The sequence below is a fragment of the Coturnix japonica genome, chromosome 9 (genome assembly GCF_054131305.1).
Source record: "Coturnix japonica strain WE chromosome 9, WE-NBRP24, whole genome shotgun sequence".
Lineage (NCBI taxonomy): Eukaryota > Metazoa > Chordata > Aves > Galliformes > Phasianidae > Coturnix > Coturnix japonica.
The window spans coordinates 30,414,991-30,439,460 of record NC_140671.1 but is presented as its reverse complement, the minus strand read 5'-3'; the positions used below and the strand labels follow the sequence as shown (position 1 = coordinate 30,439,460).

Below are 24,470 nucleotides of genomic sequence, written 5' to 3'. Positions count from 1 at the left end.
TTAAGGCACAGCACAGCAATGCCCCGTTCGTGGCTCTCAGTCCTTTAGCTACTTCTTTTTTCTCCCATACCCACATATTAACTGTTAAATTTTACAGGAGTTTGGTTTCATCACCATGGGAGGAGATAGAAATTCTTCAAGCTCCCAAAGCATTCCCTAACCAGCTCTGCTCTGACACTGCAGAGGTGATGTACTGAGGAGTTTAATTGATGGAGAAATCTCTCTCCAACCACACAGGCACATTCACTGTCACACTTCTAATTCTACAGGTGGAAGAACAAACTATCACATCTCAGGGTGTGGGCAAGCTGAAATCTCAGGGAACACCAATGGGAACAACAGAGCAACAATTGCTGCTCCACTGTCAGTTTTTGCCTCAGACGGTCTGTGTGGAGCTGGGTTTAAGGATGCTGAGATCAATTCATGCTTCTATCAGCCCACAGAAGAGACCACGGGTGTTGCAGCCATGATGTTTGGTTTTCACTCTGCAAATTGTCCACATGAGCACTTGTGACAGCCCAAAAGCAGCACAGGGAGCTCAGCAGCTCCGTGATACACTAATTGATGGATAGCTGGAAGAGTTGAGCTTCATTTCAAATAGCAGTTAGAAAATTAAATGCAAATATATACAAAATATTTAATGGTTTCTGTGAATATAAATGTCCCTCTACCTTATGACTGCTATTTTCCAGCCAGTTTTCCAGCCAGAGCAGTCTCTGCGCTTCTGTATCTACAATTGTACCATTTATAAGGCAGTGGCCCACCTTGCCCATGTGCTTGTTCCTACAGTGACTCATATTCCACTGGGTTTATTCCTGTGAGGACTTTGCATTAAAACAGAGGAAAGAGCAGAAACACCACGTTTAGGAAAACACACTTGTTATTCCCTGTCAAAAACGGAAAGCTCTGCCTTGCATCCTGTGCGGGAGAACACCTTTTACAATGGGCACAGCCTTCAAAGTAGAAATTAATTAGATACCTGGGCCAAATGAAAGCTTTGCTGAATGGCAGTGGTTACTCAATATCTGAAAAATAGTCTTTCTAGAGGAATACACTCAGAGAGGAAACAAATTCATAAATTACCCAGCTGAGGTATGGCAGATTAACTTTACTTTCAAGCTATCGATCCAAATCCCCTCCAATCAAACTGCCCTGAGAAAGGTTACCACGGTTTGCTGGCAGCATTGCCTGAGCTCAAGGAGAAATTAAGCACCCATCGCTGCAGTGCAAAGTCCCAGGCAGCACATGGAGCCATGCATGCAGACTGCATGCTCCCAGGTTCTGCAGGGCCATTCCTTTCTTGCCCTCACAATTCAAGAGCAGCACACAACCCCTGCCTGGTAGCTCTCATCATCACAGTTGTGCCAATTGAGAAGCACTGAGGGCCCCATGGCAGCTCCTGCTCTTGCAGACATAAGGATTTCAGCTTTAGCACATTTAGCCACTACAAAACACCTGCGGTGGCAGCCCTGCAGGTAAAACTGCATCCAAATGACAAGCCCTTCAGAAATCAATCCAGAACTGCCCGCACAAGGTAAGGTCAGTATTTAGCTGCCCTCTTAATATCGAGAGGTGGAAAAAAAATGGACAAGGAACTTCTTACTAATAATTGCAATTAACAAGTTGCAGCTCAAGCTATCCCCATCAGGAGGGGGAAAAGCCACAAGAAGCATTTCTGATCCTAAGGGATCAGGCTGCAACAAACTTCCATAACCCCCATCTCTCAGCTATACAACAGCACCAGAAATGCTGTTTCCTGCACACACCCCAGCCTGCCTCTGCCTTTCACTGCTGACTATTCAGTGCCCTGAAACAGCTGTGTCACGAGCTGCTGGGCTACCACTCAGCTGCAGTTCAGTCCCTTCAGTATAAATGAGATGAGGAAATAGTTTCATTTCTCTAAAGTATAAAGTTAAATAGAGTGAACTGAAGTTTCTTGAAAAATAATGGAGTGAGATCACCCGTACAGTGATTTAAACGCCTCAAATAAGAGCGGTGCTTGGGTTTAGTGAGTACAGCCTGGGGAATGGGAGCCCCAGCTCCAGCCTTCGGGGGATGCTCAGAGAGGGAACATATTTTCTATGCAATTATTACCAACAGCTTTTTAGCTCCGCTCAGAATGAGAATCAATTGCAGATCACAAAGCGACTCGATGTTTCCAAGGGAATCCGAGTCTTAATTGTTTTGTTATAATGCTCAGCCAAACAAAGCATTGAGACAGAGAAGGACTCATCCCCAGGCACTATGGCCACCAAAGCTGGGGCAGCATGAGGACACAGCACTGTAAAACATGGGACACACTCAGAGAACTGCAGGCATATGGACATCCCAAACACACAGCGCAGAGTAACAGAAACCCAGAACGCATCACTCAATAATAGAACCATAGCACTATATTCAATGAGTAAAATCAGTGCTTTCACCACTGAGATCGCTGCATTTTATATGTTAAAAATTACCACAAAAGAATTTTATTCTGGAAGGATGAGAAAAACGTTAAACTTCTTTTTTATGGGAGAAACAGGGATACGGAGCCAGCTCGAAAACTGAAAATCTCTCATGCCCTGATCTATAAATAAAACTAGTTGGGATTTTCTTTTGTACTAAATTTAAAGGAAAGTCTTTTCCATAGAGAGTTTTCTTTAAAACAAACTATGCCCCAGAAGGAATGTAATGACGGTGTTTCCAACAAGCAGCATGAATGAATTAAACAATAAACGCAGTAAGAAAGCAGCTGTATTTTCTGTAATAGAAGCAGATGGATTTGTAGCTCAGCCATGGCTGTGTTCTCAGAAAGGAGGGGACAACCCCTGATATTCCATCCCAGGGCCTTGGTTTCAGTGCAGTTCAACCTTTAACATCACAAAGACCTTCGAGGTCAACTCCAGTGACCAACAACCTCCATGTTTTATTGCACACTGTACTAAACCACTCAGGCCAGGTCCACCATCAGCACACAGAGCCCAGATCCCATCCTTGTTCAATCTCTCCCTTTTGGAGAGGAACCTCGAGGTATTCCGCAGTGCCTCAGCTCAGAAATCCCCCACATCTCTGTTCTCCTTACACATCTCATTGTCCCACCAGCAAACACACATGCAGAAACTCTAAAGCAGCAATAGTAAGCCTACAGCAATTCTGAACATCCCATGGTCACAGCAAGCTCAGAGGCTCTACAGAGACCTGCTGCACTTTTACACAACACCAGCTTTCACTAATTAGCCCAGCAACAGATTATACTCACTTCATGTTCCAACTAGATACCATCACCTTTAACACTTAAGCACAGCACTAACCCAGAAGCAGCAAACATATACCACATTCTACTCCAGAACCAACAGCACTAAAATTGGAGCAGGTGACCCTGCAGTAAAGCAGGTTTCCTAGAGATCAGTATCTTAACAATTAAGCTCAGCTTCCCCTTTAATTCGCCTTCAGCCTCAGAACTTCCCACCCCCAGGATTTTTAGACAAGAAATAGCTTTTCTCCTACTTACATTTGCTGGTTTCTTCTCCCACTGCAGCAAAGAGATGCCTCTTGATGTACAGATATTGGGTACCCATAATGGCAGCAGTCAGACCTGTAAGAGACATTGCACTTTTAGACTGAAAGAGACAACTTATTTCCTTACAGTAGCTTCCCCATAAGCCTCACTACAACTTAACACCCATAGGCAGCAAGACGAGGACTCCTGAAGCTCATAGGGAAGCAGTTAGGATTTGTGTTTTCTTCCCAACATCACAGAGATTCCTGCTAGAGCCCAGCACATTGCTGCCATGCACCAACAATATTACATATAATAGCATATTACAACAATCCATAACACAAAAACAGCATAACTCTTAATAACAGTAAATCAACCTTCAGACCACTACCTTAAAGGAGACAAAAATCACACACACCTCAGGGCAGAGCACCAAGTCTCTTTGCTGATGGCTGAACACTACCAGCACCCTCCTCCTGCAGCAACCAGAACCTTCTGGAAGGTTCTCCAGCCCCACTTCTATATAATTAGTCAGTTTGCCACAGGTGCCTTGATTAAGGCGAGTGGAGCCAGCTGGACTTCATTCAGCTCATCAGGCCTTGCTCCCCTTGCAGCTGGCCATGGGCAGCCCTGTACCTGCAGTGTGGTCAGGCTGCTCCCCTGGGGCCAGGCAGCAATGAGCATGAATTTCTTTGTGGATCCATTTGTATTGGGTGGGATGAGATGAAACCATTGCAATAAAAAAACATTTTCTATGCGTTCTGATAAACTGGATGGGTTCCTCTTGAACGTTAGAAAGGAGAATGGATTTACTGCATTACAAATGGAGGCACCACCCCATGCTGAAGCAGCTCAGCTGCTGGGGTAAAACAGAACCAGCAACTAATGAGCTCTGGGCAGGGGGTCAATGGTTCACAGCACCACCTGGAGCTCGTTTGTGCTACTCGGGTTCTCTGCACCTGCCCCCTGTGTGTCCAGAAGAGCCCACTATAGCAATGCTGGTGAATATGGCCACTGTGGGGCAGAGCTTATATCCTCCATGAGGATTGCTGGGCAACCCCAAGGCGTCTCCTTTTGCTTCTCCTGACGTTTATTTGCAGTAACTGTTATGCTTCGTAAGCAACAAGGAGTCAGCTTCCTCCTACACACCATGCAAATGCACAGAGTGCAGCTCAGTGTCATTTCACCTGCTGATATTTCTATTTCCAGAACAGAGCAGGAGTGCTGCTAAAGGATGAAAACCAACACGAGCACGAAAGCTTTTTCCCAGCAAGTTCTGATGTATGGGATGTGACACACCAGTGCAGAAAGTTTTGGCATAAAGCAGGGATTTTAAATTGCTCTGCTCTATTTTGCTGCGGTTGGAGTTTGAATGCAGCGTGCTTCGTCTGGAAGTGACACAACAGAACAGACAGTCATCTCAACTGCATTATAGGGAAGAACAAAATAATTTTGCAGCCTGAGATGCACTGAGCACAGCACACTGTGTGTGTATTGCCCAGGGAATGGCTATGGGGCAGCTCATGGCAGGCACCTGTGGCACATGGATGCTGTGGGCTGAGGACCCCTAAGCACCATAAGGTCCTTTGGTGCAGCTCTGCAGGCCAGGAAGATCGTTCTCCTTCCTCTCTTTCCCCTCTCTCTTCCTAATGAAATCTTTCCACATTATTAATGGCTGGGGTGGATCTATAGACTGTGTTCCTTCCAGGATTTTCTTGTTTGCTGTAGTCTTCAAATTTTCCAGTTCATTTCCCATTTTCCTGCTCTCAAAGCCCTGCCAAAACAATCCCCGAAGCACACTTTGGTACTTGAACAGAAAAAAGGAAGAAACATTGGAGAACTGACATTTGATCCAGACTCTTGTAAATCAGTAGCAATTTTCCCCTAAAATCCGAGTCATTTCCATCAGCAGATGACGGCTCCTCCAGGTGAGTTTTTATCTCATTAACCACGTGGATGCATTCTGATCGCTAAAATAGGCAATGCTGCATCCAATAACTGAAGTGAATTTAATTGTCCCGGGGCGTTCAGCCAAAATGTAAAGCCTGGGCTTAGGAGAAAGCATTTAATCAGGTTCCTTTAGGAATTAATTGATTAGGAATGAAATTAATGAAACGGATTGATGCCTAGATGTCCCCAGTGACACCAGCTCCCATGGCCAAAGAAGAAACAGGTACCCAAGGAAACGTTCCTCATTCATGGACTGGAATATTAGAAACAAAGCAGCTATGTAATCCCCCATGGAAAGAATTATTTCGGTTTCATGTAAACCCTCAGCAGAAGAATTGGAACCATTACAGACTGCGCTGATATTAGAGCTGGATGCACAGTGGTGCCAGTTGGAACAGGTTGGGAGCTGGGGAATCCCTCAGGACGCTCAAGGAGAGAAAAATTCTGGAGTAATTTCATGGATTACTGTTGTTTTTAATCCCGTCTGTGGCTTCTGAAAGAAAATCTCCACACGTGTAGCTCAGACATGGAAGCTGCCCTGTAAACACCAACTGGAAACAACAGTGGTTGGATGGGACTCAGAGTGTTGGGACTGCTATCAAATGAGTCAGGCTGCTCGTTTCCAGGGGCACGTGGAGTCTCTCTCCCCACTGCCTCTCTTCTTAACCTGTGTTTAAAGTTACTGAATAAGATGAACCCAGATCTTGGTGATCTGCCCTAGGAAAGCCAGATCAGCTCTAGAAACAGCCTCTGTGCAGCAGCTGGCGCTGAGCTGGTTCCTATGGCAAACTGGGAACCTTCCTTCCCCTCCAACAGGAATAATGATCACACGGCTGTAAGACAAATCAGCTCTGACGTCGATCTACGGAATACAGCGGGTTTATATACAGCTGGAATCAGCATCTGGCCTATTGTCTGGGGTAGCTTCAGAGCCCCCGATCCCTCCCTCTGGGGGCACGTGCTTCTAGGAAACCTATATTACTTTGGCTGAAAGACAGTACTTCAGAGAAAGTCATCAGACCACCAGCACCGGTTTAATAGTTCTGCTGCGTTGTTCTGAGAATTACTGTTTTGTGTAGGAATTTGGGAATGACCCACAGAAACAACTTTGGCAGCTCGTGTGTTTCCCTTTGGATTTGTCGGGGTAGTGAAGGATCTGAGGAGTGGAGCGTTTCCAAATCTCCTCAGCTCATCCGCATTACGGGGCTGAGTGGCTCAGCAGCAGCTCCTTGGTCTGGCTGAGGCTGTGACATCGGCGGGGCCATCCATCCGGGATGCCCTGAGAGCTGTGGCAAGAGATGGTTTTAACACCACCAAATTCCCCTCCCTGCTCTTTGGGGGGAGTAAAGCAGTAAATGCTGCTGGGCTGCATGCAGGCTGATTGAGATGGATGATCCGAACTTTGGGATAGTGAGGATGTGGTTCCATGTGGCCGGCCGTGGGCAGGCTCTTGGAATACCTTCCATTCTCAGACACAGGAGAGGGGCAGACAGCAGCACCACAAACACTGAGAGCACTGCATGCATAGGGCTGCATGTTCTCTCTGCTGTCCTGTGAGCATCAAACTGCAGATACAGAACCCATCGCCTTAGTGGGAGCAGCCATTACAGGCCTGGTAACATGCACACTGAGTGTCCCACATGCTTTTCCAGTTAAAATATTTGGCCTGAGGATGTGGGAGGTAAAGAAGTTACGTTTTGAGGTCTTTATGAAACACAGCTCACATCCCCTGATTTATGCTCTTTGGGACTCGTTCTGTGTAAAACATTTAGTTTGCTCTACTTTAGATAAAAGAAACATCTGAAGCATTGGTTGTTTTGGAGTTTCTCATTCTTTTCTCTCATATATCTTCATAAAATCTCAGCGCCAGACGTAGTATTCGAAGTTTAGAGCCTCTCCTCTTGTTCCTGCACTCCCTCAATCCTCCAGCAACATCCACACCAGCACTGTGATGCTCTCCCTGCTGCTGGCACCACTGCAGCCCTGGTTCCACCCCACTGTGCCCACTGACCACATCCCTCAGTGCCACATTGCATCACTGTTCTTTCTGAGAAGGAATTGTTCCTACAATCCAATCTGAACCTCAGGGGAGGATCTCTCTTGCCCCATCCTTCTACTTCTAGAACCATTTGGGACTGTCTGTTGGTGCACAGGGACCTCCACCATGTGGCTTCATGCTGGGTGCCCTGTGCAGCCGCAGCTCCTACCGGCTGCTCCTGTAGTCATAGAGACACAGCCCTCAGAGAAATCAGAGTCAATTTAGGCACCTAATGCTGGGATGCCTGAGAGTGAATTGGTTTTGAATTAATTGAGTAAAACAAGGCAGTGAAAACCCACAGAACATGTTGGTGTGGAAACTGCTGCAGCCCTGGGGATGGAGCGACGATGCAGACTTTACCCCTTGAATTTTTTATTAAGGGCTGGGTTTTTTTATACTTTTTATTATTGAATATGAATATTTTACACGTCCAAGTTCAGAACAATGCTTTTTTTGGCTGCCTCTGCACTTTTCATGGTTGTGTACCCTTGCATTGCAAAACTGCGAGAGATCCATTTACACACAGGGGAAAGGGGACTAATGAATCTCAGCAATGCTCACTTCACTGTCTGTGACAAAGAAAAGTGCTCTGAAGTTTTCCGAATTTATAATAATAATAAAAAAGTCCATATATAAAATAGTCGCACAGAATGGCTCAATAAAATCAGTGTGTGTGGGTGCACGTGTGTGTGCAGTGCCTGCAGAGCTGAACATCACCGTGAGGGCACAATGTGGCTCCAGGCCCTGCATGGCTCTGCTCTATCAGTGCTGTGCTCAGAACCACCCGTCCATCCTTCACCATCCCTGTGCTGTGCTCACATAAGCCCAGCACAGACCAGGGCAGGGGATGGGAGATTGAATAATACAGATAATAACTATTTGTCTAGTGGGTATTTGAACCCGACCTTATTATTTTGCAGATGACAACAGGGAGGAGAGGGGGAAAGCAAGAGCTCTAGTGCATTTCTCAAGAGCTCATGGGCAGGGTGACAAGAACTGCATTGTTTTGGGTAATCAGCGCGCATTGTCCCAGGCTGGCACTGCTGCATACCAATAAAACCTTTAGATTCACAGGGAATAGGGAAAGTGCAAAGTGATGAATTGTTTGACATTTAAAAGAAAATAAAGGGCTGTTGCTGGACTGAAACTTAAATGAGACACTGGGAGGGAGGGAGGGCAAAATTACTGGGAGCAGGTTGAGATGCTCACGTGAGCTTAGTGCAAACTTCCCCAGTGATTCTGTGTTTCTGATCTTCAGCAAAATGCAGCTCCTTTCCAAGGCTGGGCAGATCCCAGGCACTCACACATACTGTGTGTCCAGAGGACGGGTAGGGATCCATCAGAGGGATCACTTTGCCATGAGGGTGAAAGGAATGCGGTCCCAATCGCTGACACATCTTCAATGTGAAAATGCAGCCTAACTGGAGTAATGAATTCCCAGTGCCCCGCGTGGTGATGGAAGCACAAGGTGACCAAGGACTGGAGAGGCTGATAAAAGCCTCCTGGAACACATGCCAACGTCTGCTATCTCATTGTGTGCCCTTGAGCAAAGTCATGTCTCTGTGGTAAAAGGAAGCAGCCAGGCCAAGCCAATACTGAGGGTGCTCCATACCCATAATAACGGTTTGTTGAATGATTTTCGGCTGTGAGGAGCTGAGCCAGGTCCCTCGATGTCAAATGATTTTGGTATCAGTGAATCCATCCTGGATTACACTGGGCAACACTGTGCTCTGCAAGGTGACACTGCTACAGGCACACGCAGCTCTGCTAGGTGTCACTCTCCAAACACATTTCGTGTCTGCATTAGTTGTGCAGTTATCGCCTGTGCTGCTTCGCTTCCCTCCTTCCTGACAACCACCTTGACTTGCACGCTCTCTGGGGTTCCCTCTGCTTTCCAGCACTCTGCTGTTTGCGTTCGTATTTGCATTAGATTATTGGAGCAGGAGTCTGAACACTTAAGTTACTGCAAATCCCTCCTCATATGGAAGTCAGTGAGCTGTAAAATACTTAAACTGTCTACAGTTGTACCTCGTTTGTTTACACATATCCAGTGGGCTGCTAAAAGGTAACATACTGTAATAGCAGAAAGATCCAAGATTGCTGATTCAGACTTCATAACAGCTCTGAAAGCGCTCTGCATATTTGCATCAATTTGATGCAGTAATGTGTAGCTCTGCTTTCTGAAGCTGCAGGGCCCAAATGGAGCAGCAAAGAGATGTGTTTCACCCCGGGCCCATTGCTTTGTGTTCTGGAGTCACCCACAGCTCACTCTCCCCTCCTTGCTTGTGTTCTCTGCTCTTCCATCTCCCCCTCCTCTTCTGCTCGCTGTGCTGGGGAAGCACTGCGGGGTTGGGAGCAGCTGAGTATGGGTTGGACGTGGCCCCATTCACAGCACTTGTTACGTCTTGTAGAACAGGAAAACAGCACTTCGAAGTGCAGGGAGGAGCAGAGGGATGGCTGATCAGTCCCAGGGCAGCAGAGGGCATCAATGAGTTTGAAGATTCACCTCCAGCGCTGAATGAAAGCAGACAGACACGGGGATGAATAATTCACAAGGCAGATTTCCTCTCTTTTACCACTTGCACTTGGTCTTGAGTGAACCCAGCAAGTTCTCAGATACATCTTGGGGGTTTTTGAAGCAATTTTTGAACAACACATAAATCGCGGTGCTAATCAGTTTCACAAACAATGCGAATATTCCTATTGTGATTCCATGTAGTGCGTATATTTGCAGATGTAGATAAAGATAAGTTGTGTAAATACACCATTTTTGGGTTACTTGAATGCAAATTTCATTGCTGAAAACTCACACCTTTGTTGTGAATGGCTCACTTTGGAAATCCAATCAGTTAGTCAAGGCATTTACCACAGCTAAGCTTATTTTTTGGAACACTCAGCACTCCAAAAATGCTCGTTGAGCTCAGCAAGGCAGATTTGTTTGGTAATTCAAGCAAGTGTTTGCAGGATTATTCTGTCACTTCCTCTAGCTGTAGAGAAATAACATCATCTTACGTGCTCAGCTTTAGCCAAGGAGAACCAGTGCCAGCAGCTGCCTCCACCTTCTCATGGATGCCCAAAGTCCCAGAGTTTGTTCTGGAACCCTCTGAGAACACAACCCAACTACGTATCCTTTGCCTTGTGCCTCTCCCTCTGATGAGTTCCTAACCTTAGCATTATACACCTAAATGAAGTCTCGTGTGGTCCTTATGCTAGAAAATTAGTTAAACCCTACAGGTGGGCAACGTTTTACATGATGTGACACAGCAAATCACACAGTGAGGCCACAAATGGTGTGGAGATGCTCTTGGTCTGCATCAGCCAGGCCCACCTGCTTCCACTTTGTGACCAAGACCAAATATAGAGGCTCAGTCCTCTCTGAGCTCCTCCAGAACTGCTAGAAGCAATGGTGAGGGGTCAGCAGGCCCCACGGGCCCTCTATTTCTCCATCTGAGGTCTCCTTCCACTCTTTGGAGGTTTACGGTGCGTGGCAGGGAGCCAGCCCCCCAGGCACAGGCTGGAGGTGCCTCGTGCTCAAGTGTTTAAAAGTCTGACAAACTGTTTGCAGTTCTAGCAGGGATCAACACGCTCCTAGAATTAAAACCAACATCATGGAGAGCAAAAATGCTCTGAACAAGGACTCTTTCTTCAGCCCAATGCACAAGGGATCTTTCTTTACTAAGCTATAAAATCACTTACTACAAATCAATTATTTTTTGTACTGATTTATTAACTGCTCTCCAGCTGTTCAGATTGGCACTAAAGACAATTCCTGGTCATACTTCTCAAAAGAATTTCCTCTGGAGGACTGTTGGTCCGACTTCGATGTAGTCTTCCCTGCTCACCCACCTGCTCCGAAGCGACGTTAAGTTGGCGAGCAACGAGGCGCCGATCCACACGGAGTGCAACCGATTCCTTGGGGAGATGATCTTGATGGGGGTTGTGCTGGGGATTTCTGCCCTGAGCTCCTTCAGGAGCCTCTCCTTGAAACCTCGGAATAGAGTGGAGCCACCTGCGAGCACCACGTTCCTCAGCATGTCTGTCCGTATGTGTGAGTTGCACTTGGCAGCGCTCTGCAGGATCATCCCCACCACCCCTTCTCCTTGGATTTGCACCTCTGCGGGCGCAAAAAGTGCCTCAGGAGCTCGGAACAGCTGATCTCCTGCCTTGACAGTCCTTCCATCAGGGAGCATGTACTCACACATCAGATTTTCAGGATTTTGCTGCATTTTTTTGATAGGATCTAAAGCGACGTAGCACAGCTTCTCCTTCATATCCCTGACTATCTCCTTCTCTGTTGAGCTCACAAAGGAGTGCCCTATCTCGAGGAGGAGTCTGGCCAGGTACTTGGTGACCCCTCTGCCTGCAAAATTCATCCTGGTAACACTCTGCAGCAGGCACCTGCCTCCGTGGATGGGGACGGTGACGGTGACGCCGTCTCCGCTGTCCAGCACCATGCCGGTGGTGCGGGCGCAGGCGTGGAGGGCTGCCAGCCCCTGCAGGGCCATGTAGAGCGCAGGTACCTGGAAGCTCTCGAACATCATCTCAGCCAACTTCTCTCGGTGGGATGGGGGGTTGAGGGGGGTCTCGGTCAGCAGCACCGGCCCCTCACTGGGTTCCACTCCAAGCTCATGTTCATACAGGTATCTCCAGATCTTCTCCATGTTGTCCCAGGATGTCACCACTCCGTTTTCCATTGGGTAAGTTAATGACAAAATGCCCCTTTTGGACTGGGCTTCCTCCCCAATGTACCAGTCCCTGTGCTCCATCCCAATCATAACAAACGTGAATTTGGGGTACCCCACAATGGTAGGAATAACTGAACGAGGTGCCTGCTCCCCTGACAGCCCAGCCTTGCACTGCCCAGAGCCATTGTCAAAAACTACCACTGGGGTCCCATCTGCCACCATACTTGACATTGTGCACAGTCTGGGCAGCACTGCCGGGCACCCAGCAGCACCACGGCATTCTGTCCCTGCATCACAACAGGGCACGGCCCCACCGAGCTCACAAAGCCCACAGTGGCATCTGCAGTGGGTGCTTGGGAGGGAATCTGGGTGTTCACACTTCCCTGATAAATTGCAGCAGAGAATCAATGACTTTTTTCAGGCCCTCAGGCACAGAGGAGGGTCGGCTACAGTAATTGCATTTGCATTGATTTATATTTGGATTCTGTTTGGGGGTTTGCTGGGCTTCAAAAGGAAATATTTTCAATGAGGTTAGAAATAACATGCAATCTAGCTTTAGAATAGAAAAACCCAGATACTGCAAAGAGCTCAGAGGGAAGAACCTCCAGCAGAGGAGGTGCATTGCTCCCCAAGTGACTCCCAGAGAGTGGTGTGTCAGCTGGGAACCACTGCATCCCTGTGACTGTGAGGAAAGGAAAGGGAAGAAATGAGCATACAAAGCATATAAACAGCACTTGCCTCGGAGAAGATAAGCAGTAAGAAGGAGTCAAAGCCCTGGTTACCAATGATTTCATGTTTTATTTCCATAAGGGATTTGTCAGCCAGGAAATACGCAGCAGCTTTAGCCCCCCTCTGCTCAGTCAGCCCTCATCAGGGCTTGTTGCTCATGCTTTGCCATGAATTCAACCTCTCGGTCTGATGTTCTCCTTAACAGCATTTCCGGTGGACGACAGCTGCCCCAAAATCCCCGTAGTCCCTCACAGTGATCCACATCGGTTTGAAAGAGGTCAGACAGGAGAGGATGGAGGCCCCGACCCACACGCTGTACTTCCTCTCGGGGGGGGCAATGATTTTCACCAGCATTCCCACAGGCACCTGCAGGTGCATCTCCTTCAGGATGCGCTCCTCCAGGCCAGGGAACAGCGTGGAGCCTCCCGAGAGCAGCACGTTGCCATACAGATCCCTGCGCACATCGATGTCGCACTTTGTGACGCTGTTGAAGAGCATTTTGTGCACACCAGCTGCTTCAATGCCAATGTTTGCAGGTACAAAAAGGGTCTCTGGTGCACGAAAGAGCTGGCTGCCTATCTGAATGATGTTGCTGTCAGGTAATCTGTATTCTTTCATGATCTCTTCTGGACCTGCTTTCATTTCCAGATTGGGGTCTAAAGCCACATAGCACAGCTTCTCTTTGATATCTTTCACGATTTCCCTTTCAGCGGTGCTAACAAAAGAGTATCCGCTCTCCAAAAGGAGCCTCATAAAATACTCAGTGATATCCCGGCCAGCGATATCCAGCCTGGAGACAGCATGGGGCAGGCAGTACCCCTCGTAGATGGGGACGGTGTGGGTGACGCCATCCCCGCTGTCCAGAACTATGCCGGTGGTGCGGGCTGATGCGTAGAGGGCCAACGCAGCCTGGACTGCGACGTACATGGCAGGCACCATGAAGCCCTCAAACATGATCTCTGTCATTTTTTCCCGGTTCTGCAGAGGGTTGAGGGGGGCTTCTGTGAGCAGCACGGGCCTTTCGGTGGGTTTTACCCTCAGCTCGTAGTCATAGACGTGTCTCCAGATCCTTTCCATGTCTTCCCAGGATGTAACGATGCCGTGGTCAATGGGATAATTCAAAGACAGGATCCCTCTTTTAGACTGAGCTTCTTCTCCTATGTAGTATTCTTTCATCCCAGCTCCCAGCATTGCAGATTTGACTCTTGAGCGGCCAACGATCGATGTGATAACTGACCTTGGGCCACCATCACCTGCAATCCCCGCCTTGCACAGTCCAGACCCGTTGTCAAAGATTACTGCTGGGACATCCAAAACACTGGGGTCAAACATTCCTCGCAGAGCTGATGCCCCCCCAGAGCAGCTCACTGGCAGCTTTTTTCTGTTTTTTTTCAGTGTTTTCAGCCTTTTAAAGTGTGGTCAATGTTGCCAGGGCAGCCTCCTTGGGGGTGTGCAGCGTGGGGGTGGGCATGTCTGCCCCCAGCTACCTCATAAAGGCCAGTGATAGAATAATATTTCCCTGCAAGATACAGCATTCCAGGCACTGCTCTGGAAATGGCTGTGGCAACTGTGCCACAACTCCAGCCAGGGGAACACCCATTCGCCAAGACCCATCCACAGGTCACGGACCATCAAAGGTATCCCCATACTGAGCCTCACAGCATCTGTTTCTCAGAAGGGCAGGTATTGCAAAGTACATTTATGGCAACAATTAAAGGTAAACATGTACCATGGCTTAGCTACTTACAGGTAATTCCAAGAGCTGGTGAAGATTAGGACAGTTTTGCCTGCCTACAGGTGCTAACTGCATTGCTGGTTTGCTTTTGTGCAGAACATTTGCACTGAAAGAAGGCATTTTTTAGTGAATGCTTTCTGATCTTTTATAGGAAACCCCTGAAAAAGACTTTTAAATAGGTAGAACTATGTTGAGCGCTGCCTGTGGCATCCTGAAGTCCTTTTTTTCTATCCCTGTTGCTTAATTTAAAGACTTTATTTTTGGTAAAAAAACACAGAAGTGAAAAATAATCTCTGCCTCTTGCTGGTTTAGGAATTCCCATCAGCTTTAAGCCACGCTTGTCACACTACTTGGTGAGAAGGAATCCCTTCCCCTAATGAATCTCTGTGCCAGGCTGCTGCTAAGCCGACCTGCCTGCAAACACACAGGCACACAGCTGTCCTCCTTGCATGCTTCCCTTTCCCTTCAGCACTCTGCTCTTCAATGGAACAATTTGAAAAAGGGTTACAAATACCCTGGATCCTCACAACCGATCCCTATTTCGCCTCTCATTATTTTTTCCTTTTGCTTCAGGACAAAATTTCCCACCAAAGGAAGTTTCTATGCTTTTGAATCCAATTGGGTTTGACAATCCAAATCCACTTACAGAGAAAATTTCCTCTCAAGAAAAGAAGTCACTATATAACTTCAGATCGAACCCTTGGCTGCTGCACTTTAATTGCTTCTCCTTGTGGCTCTTAATCCAGGGCAGCTTCAAAGCCAGGGTGGCTTCTATTAAATTTAATTACTTTTTCTTGCAGCTTGCATGGCAGAGGTGCCAGCTGCTAAAGGAAGGTGGTTATGAATCAGAGGCAGGTTCCAAACAAAGGCATACTTTAAACAGAAATGTTAAATGCAAGCAAATGATCCCCTCGTACGGCGTTTACACCCCAGATGAACCACTAAAGAGGAAAACAAGGGAGCAGCACAGTGTGTGTTATTTCCATCCTGCCTGGATTCCAGACATGCTGGCGTTAAACGCCACACTATCCATTTTAGCAATTTCTCTAATCCTCTTAATATTTGTGTACATATATTTCAGCGTGGCACACTTGTTTTCATGCATGCTTCTATATTAATGTCAACAGGTGTCCTAATCACTTAAGACGCTGCTATATTCATCACTCTGGAAGCCCCATTTAGTCCTGCATGGCCTGCCTGAGGCTTGCAGGGAAGCACTCCGTTTGGAACATGATGTTTGGTATTAAAACAGGGGAATATTCATTGTGATCATTAAATGGCAGTTGAAACTAGGTGCAGGAATGCTCATCTGTTCCTTCCTATTGCCTCTGTCATAAATCGCTTTAGAAAAGGGTATGTGGGAGTCAACTTTGTTGCTATAGGGTTTGTGATAGAGGGAGTGAAACTGCTGCCTGTGCTCAGCAGAAGCACTGTGAGCTGCCCTCACAGAAGAATCACTGGGTTGCAAAAAAAAATAGAGATAGCAAAACATGCTGGTTTGGGGCCAATCTTGCTTGCTTTATATATCAGTGCTAAGCATGTATTTGCACTTACTGGCTCAAGCATGCCCTTGTGCTTTGCTGCATCATGTCACTGCTGGGCTCCATCCTCCTCCATAGGCGTCCTCTGTGTGATCCAGGCCAGGCCATGATGCTCTCAGGAAGGTCCCCATTTCCCTGCGGTAAAACCAGAGGGAGAAGGATCAGCTCACTCAGTCCGTGCCCACATAAACCACACATGTATAGCATCTATAGTGGCAGGAATAAAAACCTAGAAAGGGTCACCAGCAGAAGAGAGATGCAAGCAGGACCAGGCACTGGCTGAGAGATGCTCCTCTCCCTGTTTTGCCACGCCAGATTATTTTGGGATCTTCCCCACTTTTTCTTTCCTAATTTCCTACAAGTTTGAGGAAGGATCCAGGAAGCAACACAAACCTTATGTTCAGAATACCACCATATGGGGCACACACAAGGAAAAGTGTCCACCCTTCTCTGTGCCCCCAAATCCTCAATTGGTGTCTTAGTGCACACAGGGGTAGAAGGCCAGGGAGAGAGTGAAAGGAATCAGTGGCAGAGCGAGCTCCCAGCCAGCAAGAAGCAGTAATCACCATCACAGATGCTTAGCTCTAACAACTCGACAAGACCCCTTTCTTCACATAGGAGCTGTGTTTGATTGCTCCCATACTTGTTTCCATCCAAAATCCCCGTTTCGCAAGGTCTTCGTGACACTCCAAATATCCACAATGCTCTTTGAAGTTGAATTTTAATGTGTTTATTGACACCAGTTATGATATTTCAAAACATATGGGCTACAAATTGTTACCATGCACTCCTGGTGTTTACAGTAATCCCCATATTAAAACAAACTCAGCCTTTCCTGATGATTTTATATCTTCTTGCTGACTCGCTTGCCTGTGTTTATTTAAACTCCTGTTGAGCATTTTTTCAATACATATATATATATATATATACACATATATTCAACACTTTTGAAACACAGAACAACTATCTGCAGATTTCATACACTTCAGAAACATTTTGCATCCATTTTTATGGGCACCACATGGCCCAAACCCTCCTCTTCAGTCCTCCCTGCAGATCCCTGATGCACAGCATGGCTTCACTGCTTTGGAGAAGAAACATTTCCTCCTACCCAACCTAATCCAACACAACTTAAAGCCATTCCCTCCCATCCCAGCAGCTCAGCCCAGAGGTGCCCCCTGAGCTCTGTGTTGGAGGTGGGCTCAGCCTGCAGGAAGGGAAGGTTTTGGAGGAGCACATAACTGCTCATCCAAAGGGCTTTGGTCAGCTCTTCCTTCCTTTCATCCACCCCATGAGGGCACCTCGGCTCTGCTGACCAACACCGGGAAGGAGAGTGTAGCCCAACCCCATTAATGGCCCCAGAACATTTCCAGGCCCTCTGGAAAGCAATGCTGAACAGAGGTGTTAATTTTGGCAGTGAACAAAAGCACCGGGGGAGAAAAATCAATGTTCACTAAATAGAAAAAAAAGAGTCTAAGCAGAGGGAAAACACATTCATTTTCTAATTCCTAAAAGGTATTCAAGGCAGGGAAGTGAAATTGTAAACAAATTATAAAATGTATAAAAAATTACAACTCATTGCCCATTTAAAGGAGACTTAAATTACTACGCTGCTAAATTAGAACAGCTCTGAGGACTCAGTCATGCTCCTCTACTCTTTAGACTCACAAAGTCTCGCTGGTATCTCTGGGGGTGCCTGGATTTAATGGTAACATCTAAAATGCTACAAACCCTGCAAGTGATGAACAACTGGGGAGGTGCGGAACCCACTGGGATTCAGAGTTAATTCAGACAATTTGGAATTCAGCATCTGAGGACTACTCAGACTTCACACGCTATTTTCCACATTGGGGAAAAGGAAAAAAAATAAGAGCTACAGCGAGGAATGATATAAATTATGCATACATAAAAGTCTTTGGGTTGAAAATTAATACGTTTAAAATAAATAGTCTCGGTCATTTGAAAATGAAAAGCTCAAGAAAGTGAATCAGGTAACACAATTTCACCAAGCTGAGCTCCAATCACTCAGCCACAAATGAACCCTTCCTGGGGAAATGGCAAAGCTGAGCTCCTGCTCCTCCAGGCTGCCCGTGAAGAATTAAGGGAGGAAGGGAACTGTGGTTGGACCTGATGATCTTTAAGGTCTTTTCCAACCTGGGCAATTCTATGATCCTATGAAAGTCTCCTTTGCCAGACGGAGGGTGGTTCTCCAGATCCACCCATATCAAAGCCTTCACAAAAGACAGCAGAGATGGTGGGATTTTGAGACAGGAAAAAGAAGAAAAAGCAGAGCTCTACCCTTGGAACACTGTTAACTCAGCACTAAATGCATCCTGAGCCGCTCTGGAATCTCATCCTTACTTTCCATAGCCAAGTGCCATTACTTCTAACTGTATTCCAATGGCTGTTGGGCTCGGGTTTATGCTCAAATTGTTAAAAGCTGCGTCTGAGGTATGAAAGCAACAAGTGGAAAGCATTCCCATGAAGTATGCAAGATCTCTGGAACCGAGCCAGTGGTTTAGGTCAAAACTCAGTCACATGTCCTGCTAGTTGGTCCGGAACATCCTTCACATCCAGCTAAGCAAACAGAGCAGGGAGCCCCGAGCCAAGTGCCAGCTCCAGCTGGCATCCTGGTATGCTTCGTTCTACAGTTGTTGCAGTTTTAGAGGTTATGAAAAGTTTACTAATGAGAAACATTTCAGGACGCTGTGCCAGCAATTTGGGCTGAGGGAAGAGCTGTAATGACACGAGCATATATAACTGTGGAAAGTCTGAAACATCAGCTCTGTGCCTGTAAATCCCAGCAGCTCCAAACACAGAGAGCAAGCACACTGATTTCTCTTCAGATGTTTGCACTGTGCTTTCTAAATATTTAAAGCCATTGATGAGATTAAAGACGACTCTCACCGTGTTTTGTTCCTCGGTTATTTGGTCCGTTTTGGTGTGGTTCTGTAAACATGAATCTGATAGAGCATCAAACAGCAAACAGTTTCAGCAACCTACAAGAAACCAACTGATCTTCCCATGTTCTGTGAGAAGTAACTCACTGATGTGATTTCTAAGGAAGGATCAAGCAATGCTGGCTGTGCACCAGCACGATGCTCTTGTGTCCTGTATTTGGCAGTCTGGTTCTCCCCACTCTTTGCTCATTGACCTGAGCCATCCCTACGTGCTGCCACCAGTTGTGTCCTCGTGTGCTCAGCATCTCAAACAGCAGAAGGAGCAGACAGGAGCTGCAGTGCAGGACTGCGGTATCGGCTCCAGACATGGAGCCCCTGTGGCCATGGCTGAGTGCCAGAGGAGAGGCAAGGAATCACTGCACCGGGTTCTCACAACAAAACCATCTAAAGAACTTTCCCAACTGCTGCACGTTTCTTTCTTTCGTTTTCCAAGTCGTCCCTTGGCTGGTGCTCCAGCTGGCATCCAACTGATACAAAATCAACACAACCACGGTTCCCATGGGATCTCTAGCAGAATATTCAACATACTAGAAGAGAAGGCAGGACTAGTGAAAGTGCAAACAAAACCTCTGTTCCCATCTTCACCCTGAGACAGTGCCCGGGGGCAGCAGGAGCGCAGAGCAGTGTTTGTCAGTCTACCAGTGCTATTCATCACCACGTTTACCATATTTTCTTTGCTTTCCATAACTCTTGGCTTCCCTCATGTCTGGGTGTTTTCTAACCAGCCTAAAGGCAATAAATCAAAGCTGTCAGCATTGGAAGAAAATTAATGTGAGAAGTTGTTCCAAAGGCCACCAGCCTTTTCCCTGCTCTGTGTGCTGTGTTAATCCAGGATTCCTCAATGGCTTTCAATGTTTTGCTATTTTCACAAGCTTTGGAGGCTACAGATGCTTTTTTTTTTGACGAGCAGATTTGAATTTTATCCTGTGAGGTACCAAATTCGTGGGGTTTCTTCAGATTTCAGAGAGAAGACGGTGCTCAGCACAGGCCCAGGTCTGACCCTGACCCTGTCCAAACCACAAGCAAAGTCCAGATCCAGAGTTGGAACACGTCAGGGGCTGAATCTGGACGTTTGGCTTGGATTTACATGAAGAAAAAGGCCAAATGATTCAAAAACATTCCTGTTTCTATGCCCTGTAGTGATGACACTGGTTGAATTATTCATTGCGAGTTATTTATCCAAAGAATGTGGCTGGCATTTCTGCTGAATAAATTACTTGCAAGTTTTGATTTCTTGTTTCATTACTCACCCTGCTCAGTACCACTCCAACTCCAACCTCTTCATCTCTGCAAGTCTCTTTTTCCGAGTCTGAGAAAAAGAACACTTGGGAAACAACCTTCAGCTGCTGCTGATCTGATACAGCAAATACCTCCCTGGGAAAGGACAGCCTGGCAGTCAAAGCATTTTCTTGGAACCCAGGAAAGCAATGTTCTTACCCTATTCGGCTGCAGGTGAACTCTGTAACCTTGGGCAAATCACTTGGTTCCCCACACCTCTGGCTGCAGGTTTATAGAATGGACACAGTATTTCCCTCTGTAAGACACTGTAGGGCTAGATATGTTAAAGATGATGAACTGCCCCGCTGCTATGGAAACTGGAAAAGCACCTAATGCAGATGGATGAGTTCAGAAATAGTCCAACTGAGCGAAAAGTCACGAGCAATTGAGAACTTCATTAGGGAAAATCTGTTGTGTTGTCATCAGCAGCGCTGTGGGTGCCGCCCAACACTTCCTCTAATAGTAAGCATCACTTTATTAGAACGTCTGTCTCTGGTTGTCACAACGAAGGCTGAGCTCCAAGGGCAGACATGGGATATGGGACAGTTGTGGGCAGGACACCCCAGCCCTGTCTCACTGAGCACCCAGCAGGAATTCACTGGGCTTTACTGGAGCTGGCCTTAATTTCCCTACACTGTTTGGACAGTAAACGTGCCTATGTGGCTCCATATGATGGTAGTGCTTGAAAATAGTCATATAACTGGAAAAATGAAGACGTACAGATGCAATCCTTTGTACCAGGTAACTTTGGAATTGCTCACGCAGTGCAAGGGAGGCACTCCCAGCACACACCCTGAAGGGCTGGGATGGCATCGCCTGAGTAAAGTCCAGCAGGGATGTAACTCAGCCCCTGCTGACTGGCAAATCACTTCATTTACTGTCATTCAGGAGTCAGGTTCCACTTCCTTGTTTACTGAATGTGATGATATCCTGCACTATCTGGCTTGCACAAGGGACTACGTGAAATAATTTGACAGTGAAAATAAACAAATGAAAGGGAGTCCTTATGTACATCAAAGGGAAAGCGTGTGACTCTCTGAGGGATGATTGCCACACTGCCCTGCTGGATCCTGACACTGAAGCAGAGATGAACTTCAAGTTGCTGCCTCCTGGGCCACAGGTCAAGAAGCACTTTGCTCCCATGCCTTGTATTTGATATTCCTGCTGCTTGTCCTCCTGTATTCATAACACTGAATGTTTGCTGAGTTTTTTCTTCCCAACTTGGAGATTTTCCTTTCCAAAAATGCTTTTACCCCTCACTCCAAGCAAACACAACTAGATCTGGCTCAGAAAATCTATGTCAGGAAGGCACTGAATGTCAGGAATAAAGACACAGGGGAGGAAATCGGCTCCAGGATGCAAGGAGTGGAAAGGAGAAATCTTCTGTTACACCATTAATAAAATCCAGCATAGCACAGAAGATCCCTTACAGAAAGGACGGGGAGTCCTTCATTAAACGCAGCTCAGAAAAAAACTCAGTGCCTTTTTTTTCCACTTAAGACTGTTTTCTTCTGAGAAAACTGCCCTAATTATGGGAGTAATTAAATTATAATGCCTACACTATTGTTTGAATAAGGCAAACTCCCTCACATGCCATTAATGTGCTACTGCCAACAGCAGCCACGGTACTGCCTCAACAATGGAGAGGATTTTCCAGCTCAGTGTGCGATTTGATCTCTATAAACCTCCCATAACATATACTGTATGGCAGTAAATCATTTATAACCTTATTATCCGCCCGTCTGGGATCAGAGTGCAACCACTAAGACAACTCGAGAAATCTGGGCTCCTTTCAGCACTGCATGAATCAGATCTCACTGGTCCGGCTTTGGGAATCCAGCCATCCAGCAGCTGGGTCCCACTCCCTGCCACTGTCACTTGGTTTTCCAGCAGCTTCCTTCCCTGTGTATCCCCAGGCTCTGATGTTCCTATTCTCCAGCCCTGCCAACACTCTCACTTGTATCTCAAAGTGTTTGTTGCTCAGGTGTGGTTGGCTGGTTGCACTCCAGTTCCTGGTGAGAGAAGGAAGTGGTTTGGGAGAAAAGATGATCACGTTTCCCAAGGTAGATTCAGACTCTTCTCAGCTTCAGTTGTCACAAGCCAAGACACCAACCAGGAAGGGCTAAGAGACCTTTCCATGCACATCACCTGCTCTTCCTTCTGCATGAACATCAGCTCAGCTGAATGCTCAGCAGTGAGACAAGACTGCGCCCACCCCATGGCTGTGCACTGAGTCCTTGGGAGCACAGAACCTCTGTTAAGGCAGGAGATTCCCATTGCTCCCAGTGCCAACGTCCCCACTTTGTTGGGCACTGCGCCCTGGCTGAGCACACTGCCCTTCCATGCCTTGAAAAGCAGAGATGAGTGACAAGCCCTCCTTCTCCTCAGGATGCCAAATTCAACCCAGAACCCCACTGGGACGCCCCTCTGAGCCCACCAGCCCCTCTCCCCACCTGCCTGCACTGCGGTAGGTCTCAGGCAAAGCCCTTTTTCATCAAGTCAATCCCCAGCCCTCCTCAAATGTCGCAGCTTTTCAACACACCTGACGGGGCAAGAAGTGCCAGGGTTCTGTCTCTGCTGAGTGCTGCAGGGGCCCTGTGGGAAGCAAGGAGTGTACGGCTGCGCTGCCAGCTCTCACCTCTCCTCTTCCCATCCCCATCCCACCACCCGCTGCCCCACGGGGCTGCCACTGCCTACCAGGAGTCAGGTTAGAGCTGCACCCTGTGCTGGGACAGCCACCCCTAACAGCAGTGACAAACATAGAGATGCACGTGTGTGTATACAAACTGCAGTGAGCGAAATATTTGCCTTCATAAAAAGACCAACAAATATTTACAAGTGCCAGGTGCTCTGCAAGGAATGGCTCCCTGCTCCACTCTTTGATACTCCTGCTGTGATCCAACAGCTCAGACATCCTCATGGCAAAGCCCATTGCTTCTAGAAAATCACTTTTATTCTGAGCTTACAAATCCTCACCTGAACATTTCAGAGCCTCCTGGCTGAGCACTGCCACCACCAAAAGGTTTCTGCAGTCTCACAATCCATCACGTGCTCACCAGCTCCATTTAGCCTAATCTAACTCAAATCTAACCCAAAGGCCTGTTTGTCGTGTAAGTGAACATCTAAACAGATTATCAAATGAAACATCAATTGCTGGTTAGGAAAATCACCGGGATTATTCAAGTTCTAGGAGAGGGAAGTAAAGAAGAGTGCTCCAGTAACGTGATCTGCCAACAGAGAACGGAAACTCCTTAATAGCACCTTGCCAGAAACAATGCGGGGCAGAGTCTGTTTTAAACAAGATGATTTTTCAGAATATTGTTACTGACTTTTTGTATAGTGTTAGTGAGTTCTGTGTACGCTAATAAAAAATGAAAGCTGCTATTAAAAACAAATCAATGGGCTGTACCTGGTTTTGATCACACGAGAGCTGGCCATTTGCATCGGTATTTGCAGCATCTGTTCCAATTAAGTCTTGTTTTCTAGTTTAAAGATATTAGTCCACTCACTAGTGTTCTGTTGAAAACATGAATAGAGCATTGTTCTGGCAGAATGTAGTTAAACAGACTCCACAGACTCCATTAAACGACTTTGCTACCCAATTAGAATGGGAAGGAGTCAGACAGACATGACTGTACTGTGTACTCTCTGTTCCACATGTATTTTTATGGATTCATAGTCAATGAAAACAGTTAACGTGGAACATGTGTTAAGAAAACAGACTGCATGCTGCCTTAGAGCACGGCCAATGGAGCATCAAGCAATTCATCAGGATTTAATGGACACCGGGTTTAATGATTATAGTGACTGCCTCGAACAGTGCACAAGAATGGTGATCCATGGGCTTCCACGTGATGAAACGATTGTGCTCAGCAGCACAGAGCATTAAAGCAGGCAAGGAGTGGGCTCACCTCCATTTGGTGTTGCATCAGGTTGGTTGAGGCCTCAGTGATGGGCACTGGGAGCTGCTGCAGGGTGTTCTGTGTGCGACAACGTGGACATTCATTGTGGACAGCACAAAAGATGGACTCAATATGGGTATATGCAGATACACAGTGGAGCTGCCTTAGCAT

General features: G+C 46.9%; 2 protein-coding genes and 1 pseudogene across 5 annotated transcripts in view; all 3 read right to left on the bottom strand.

The window, feature by feature from the left end:
• Positions 1-24,470, bottom strand: part of PRDM16 (PR/SET domain 16) — a 289,107-nt gene that overhangs the window by 184,532 nt on the left and 80,105 nt on the right. For all 4 annotated transcript variants that reach the window (XM_085509165.1, XM_085509169.1, XM_085509166.1 and 1 more), the window contains exons 4-5: positions 16,173-16,294; positions 3,494-3,577 (exon numbers count right to left, since the gene is read on the bottom strand). In XM_085509165.1, coding sequence (XP_085365291.1) covers positions 3,494-3,560 — 67 coding nt within the window. In that variant the 5' untranslated portion in view covers positions 3,561-3,577; positions 16,173-16,294. The remainder of the gene's footprint in view (positions 1-3,493; positions 3,578-16,172; positions 16,295-24,470) is intronic.
• LOC107323463 (actin-1 pseudogene) lies at positions 11,176-12,449 on the bottom strand (annotated as a pseudogene).
• LOC107323465 (actin-1-like) lies at positions 12,930-14,362 on the bottom strand. The gene has a single exon (XM_015882587.3). It carries the CDS (start codon positions 14,213-14,215, stop codon positions 13,082-13,084), a length of 1,134 nt encoding a protein of 377 aa, XP_015738073.2. The 5' UTR covers positions 14,216-14,362; the 3' UTR covers positions 12,930-13,081.

Bases quoted from the DNA above. Each gene is read 5' to 3' on its own strand.
- LOC107323465 (XM_015882587.3), bottom strand. From the start codon at position 14,215: ATGTTTGACCCCAGTGTTTTGGATGTCCCAGCAGTAATCTTTGACAAC.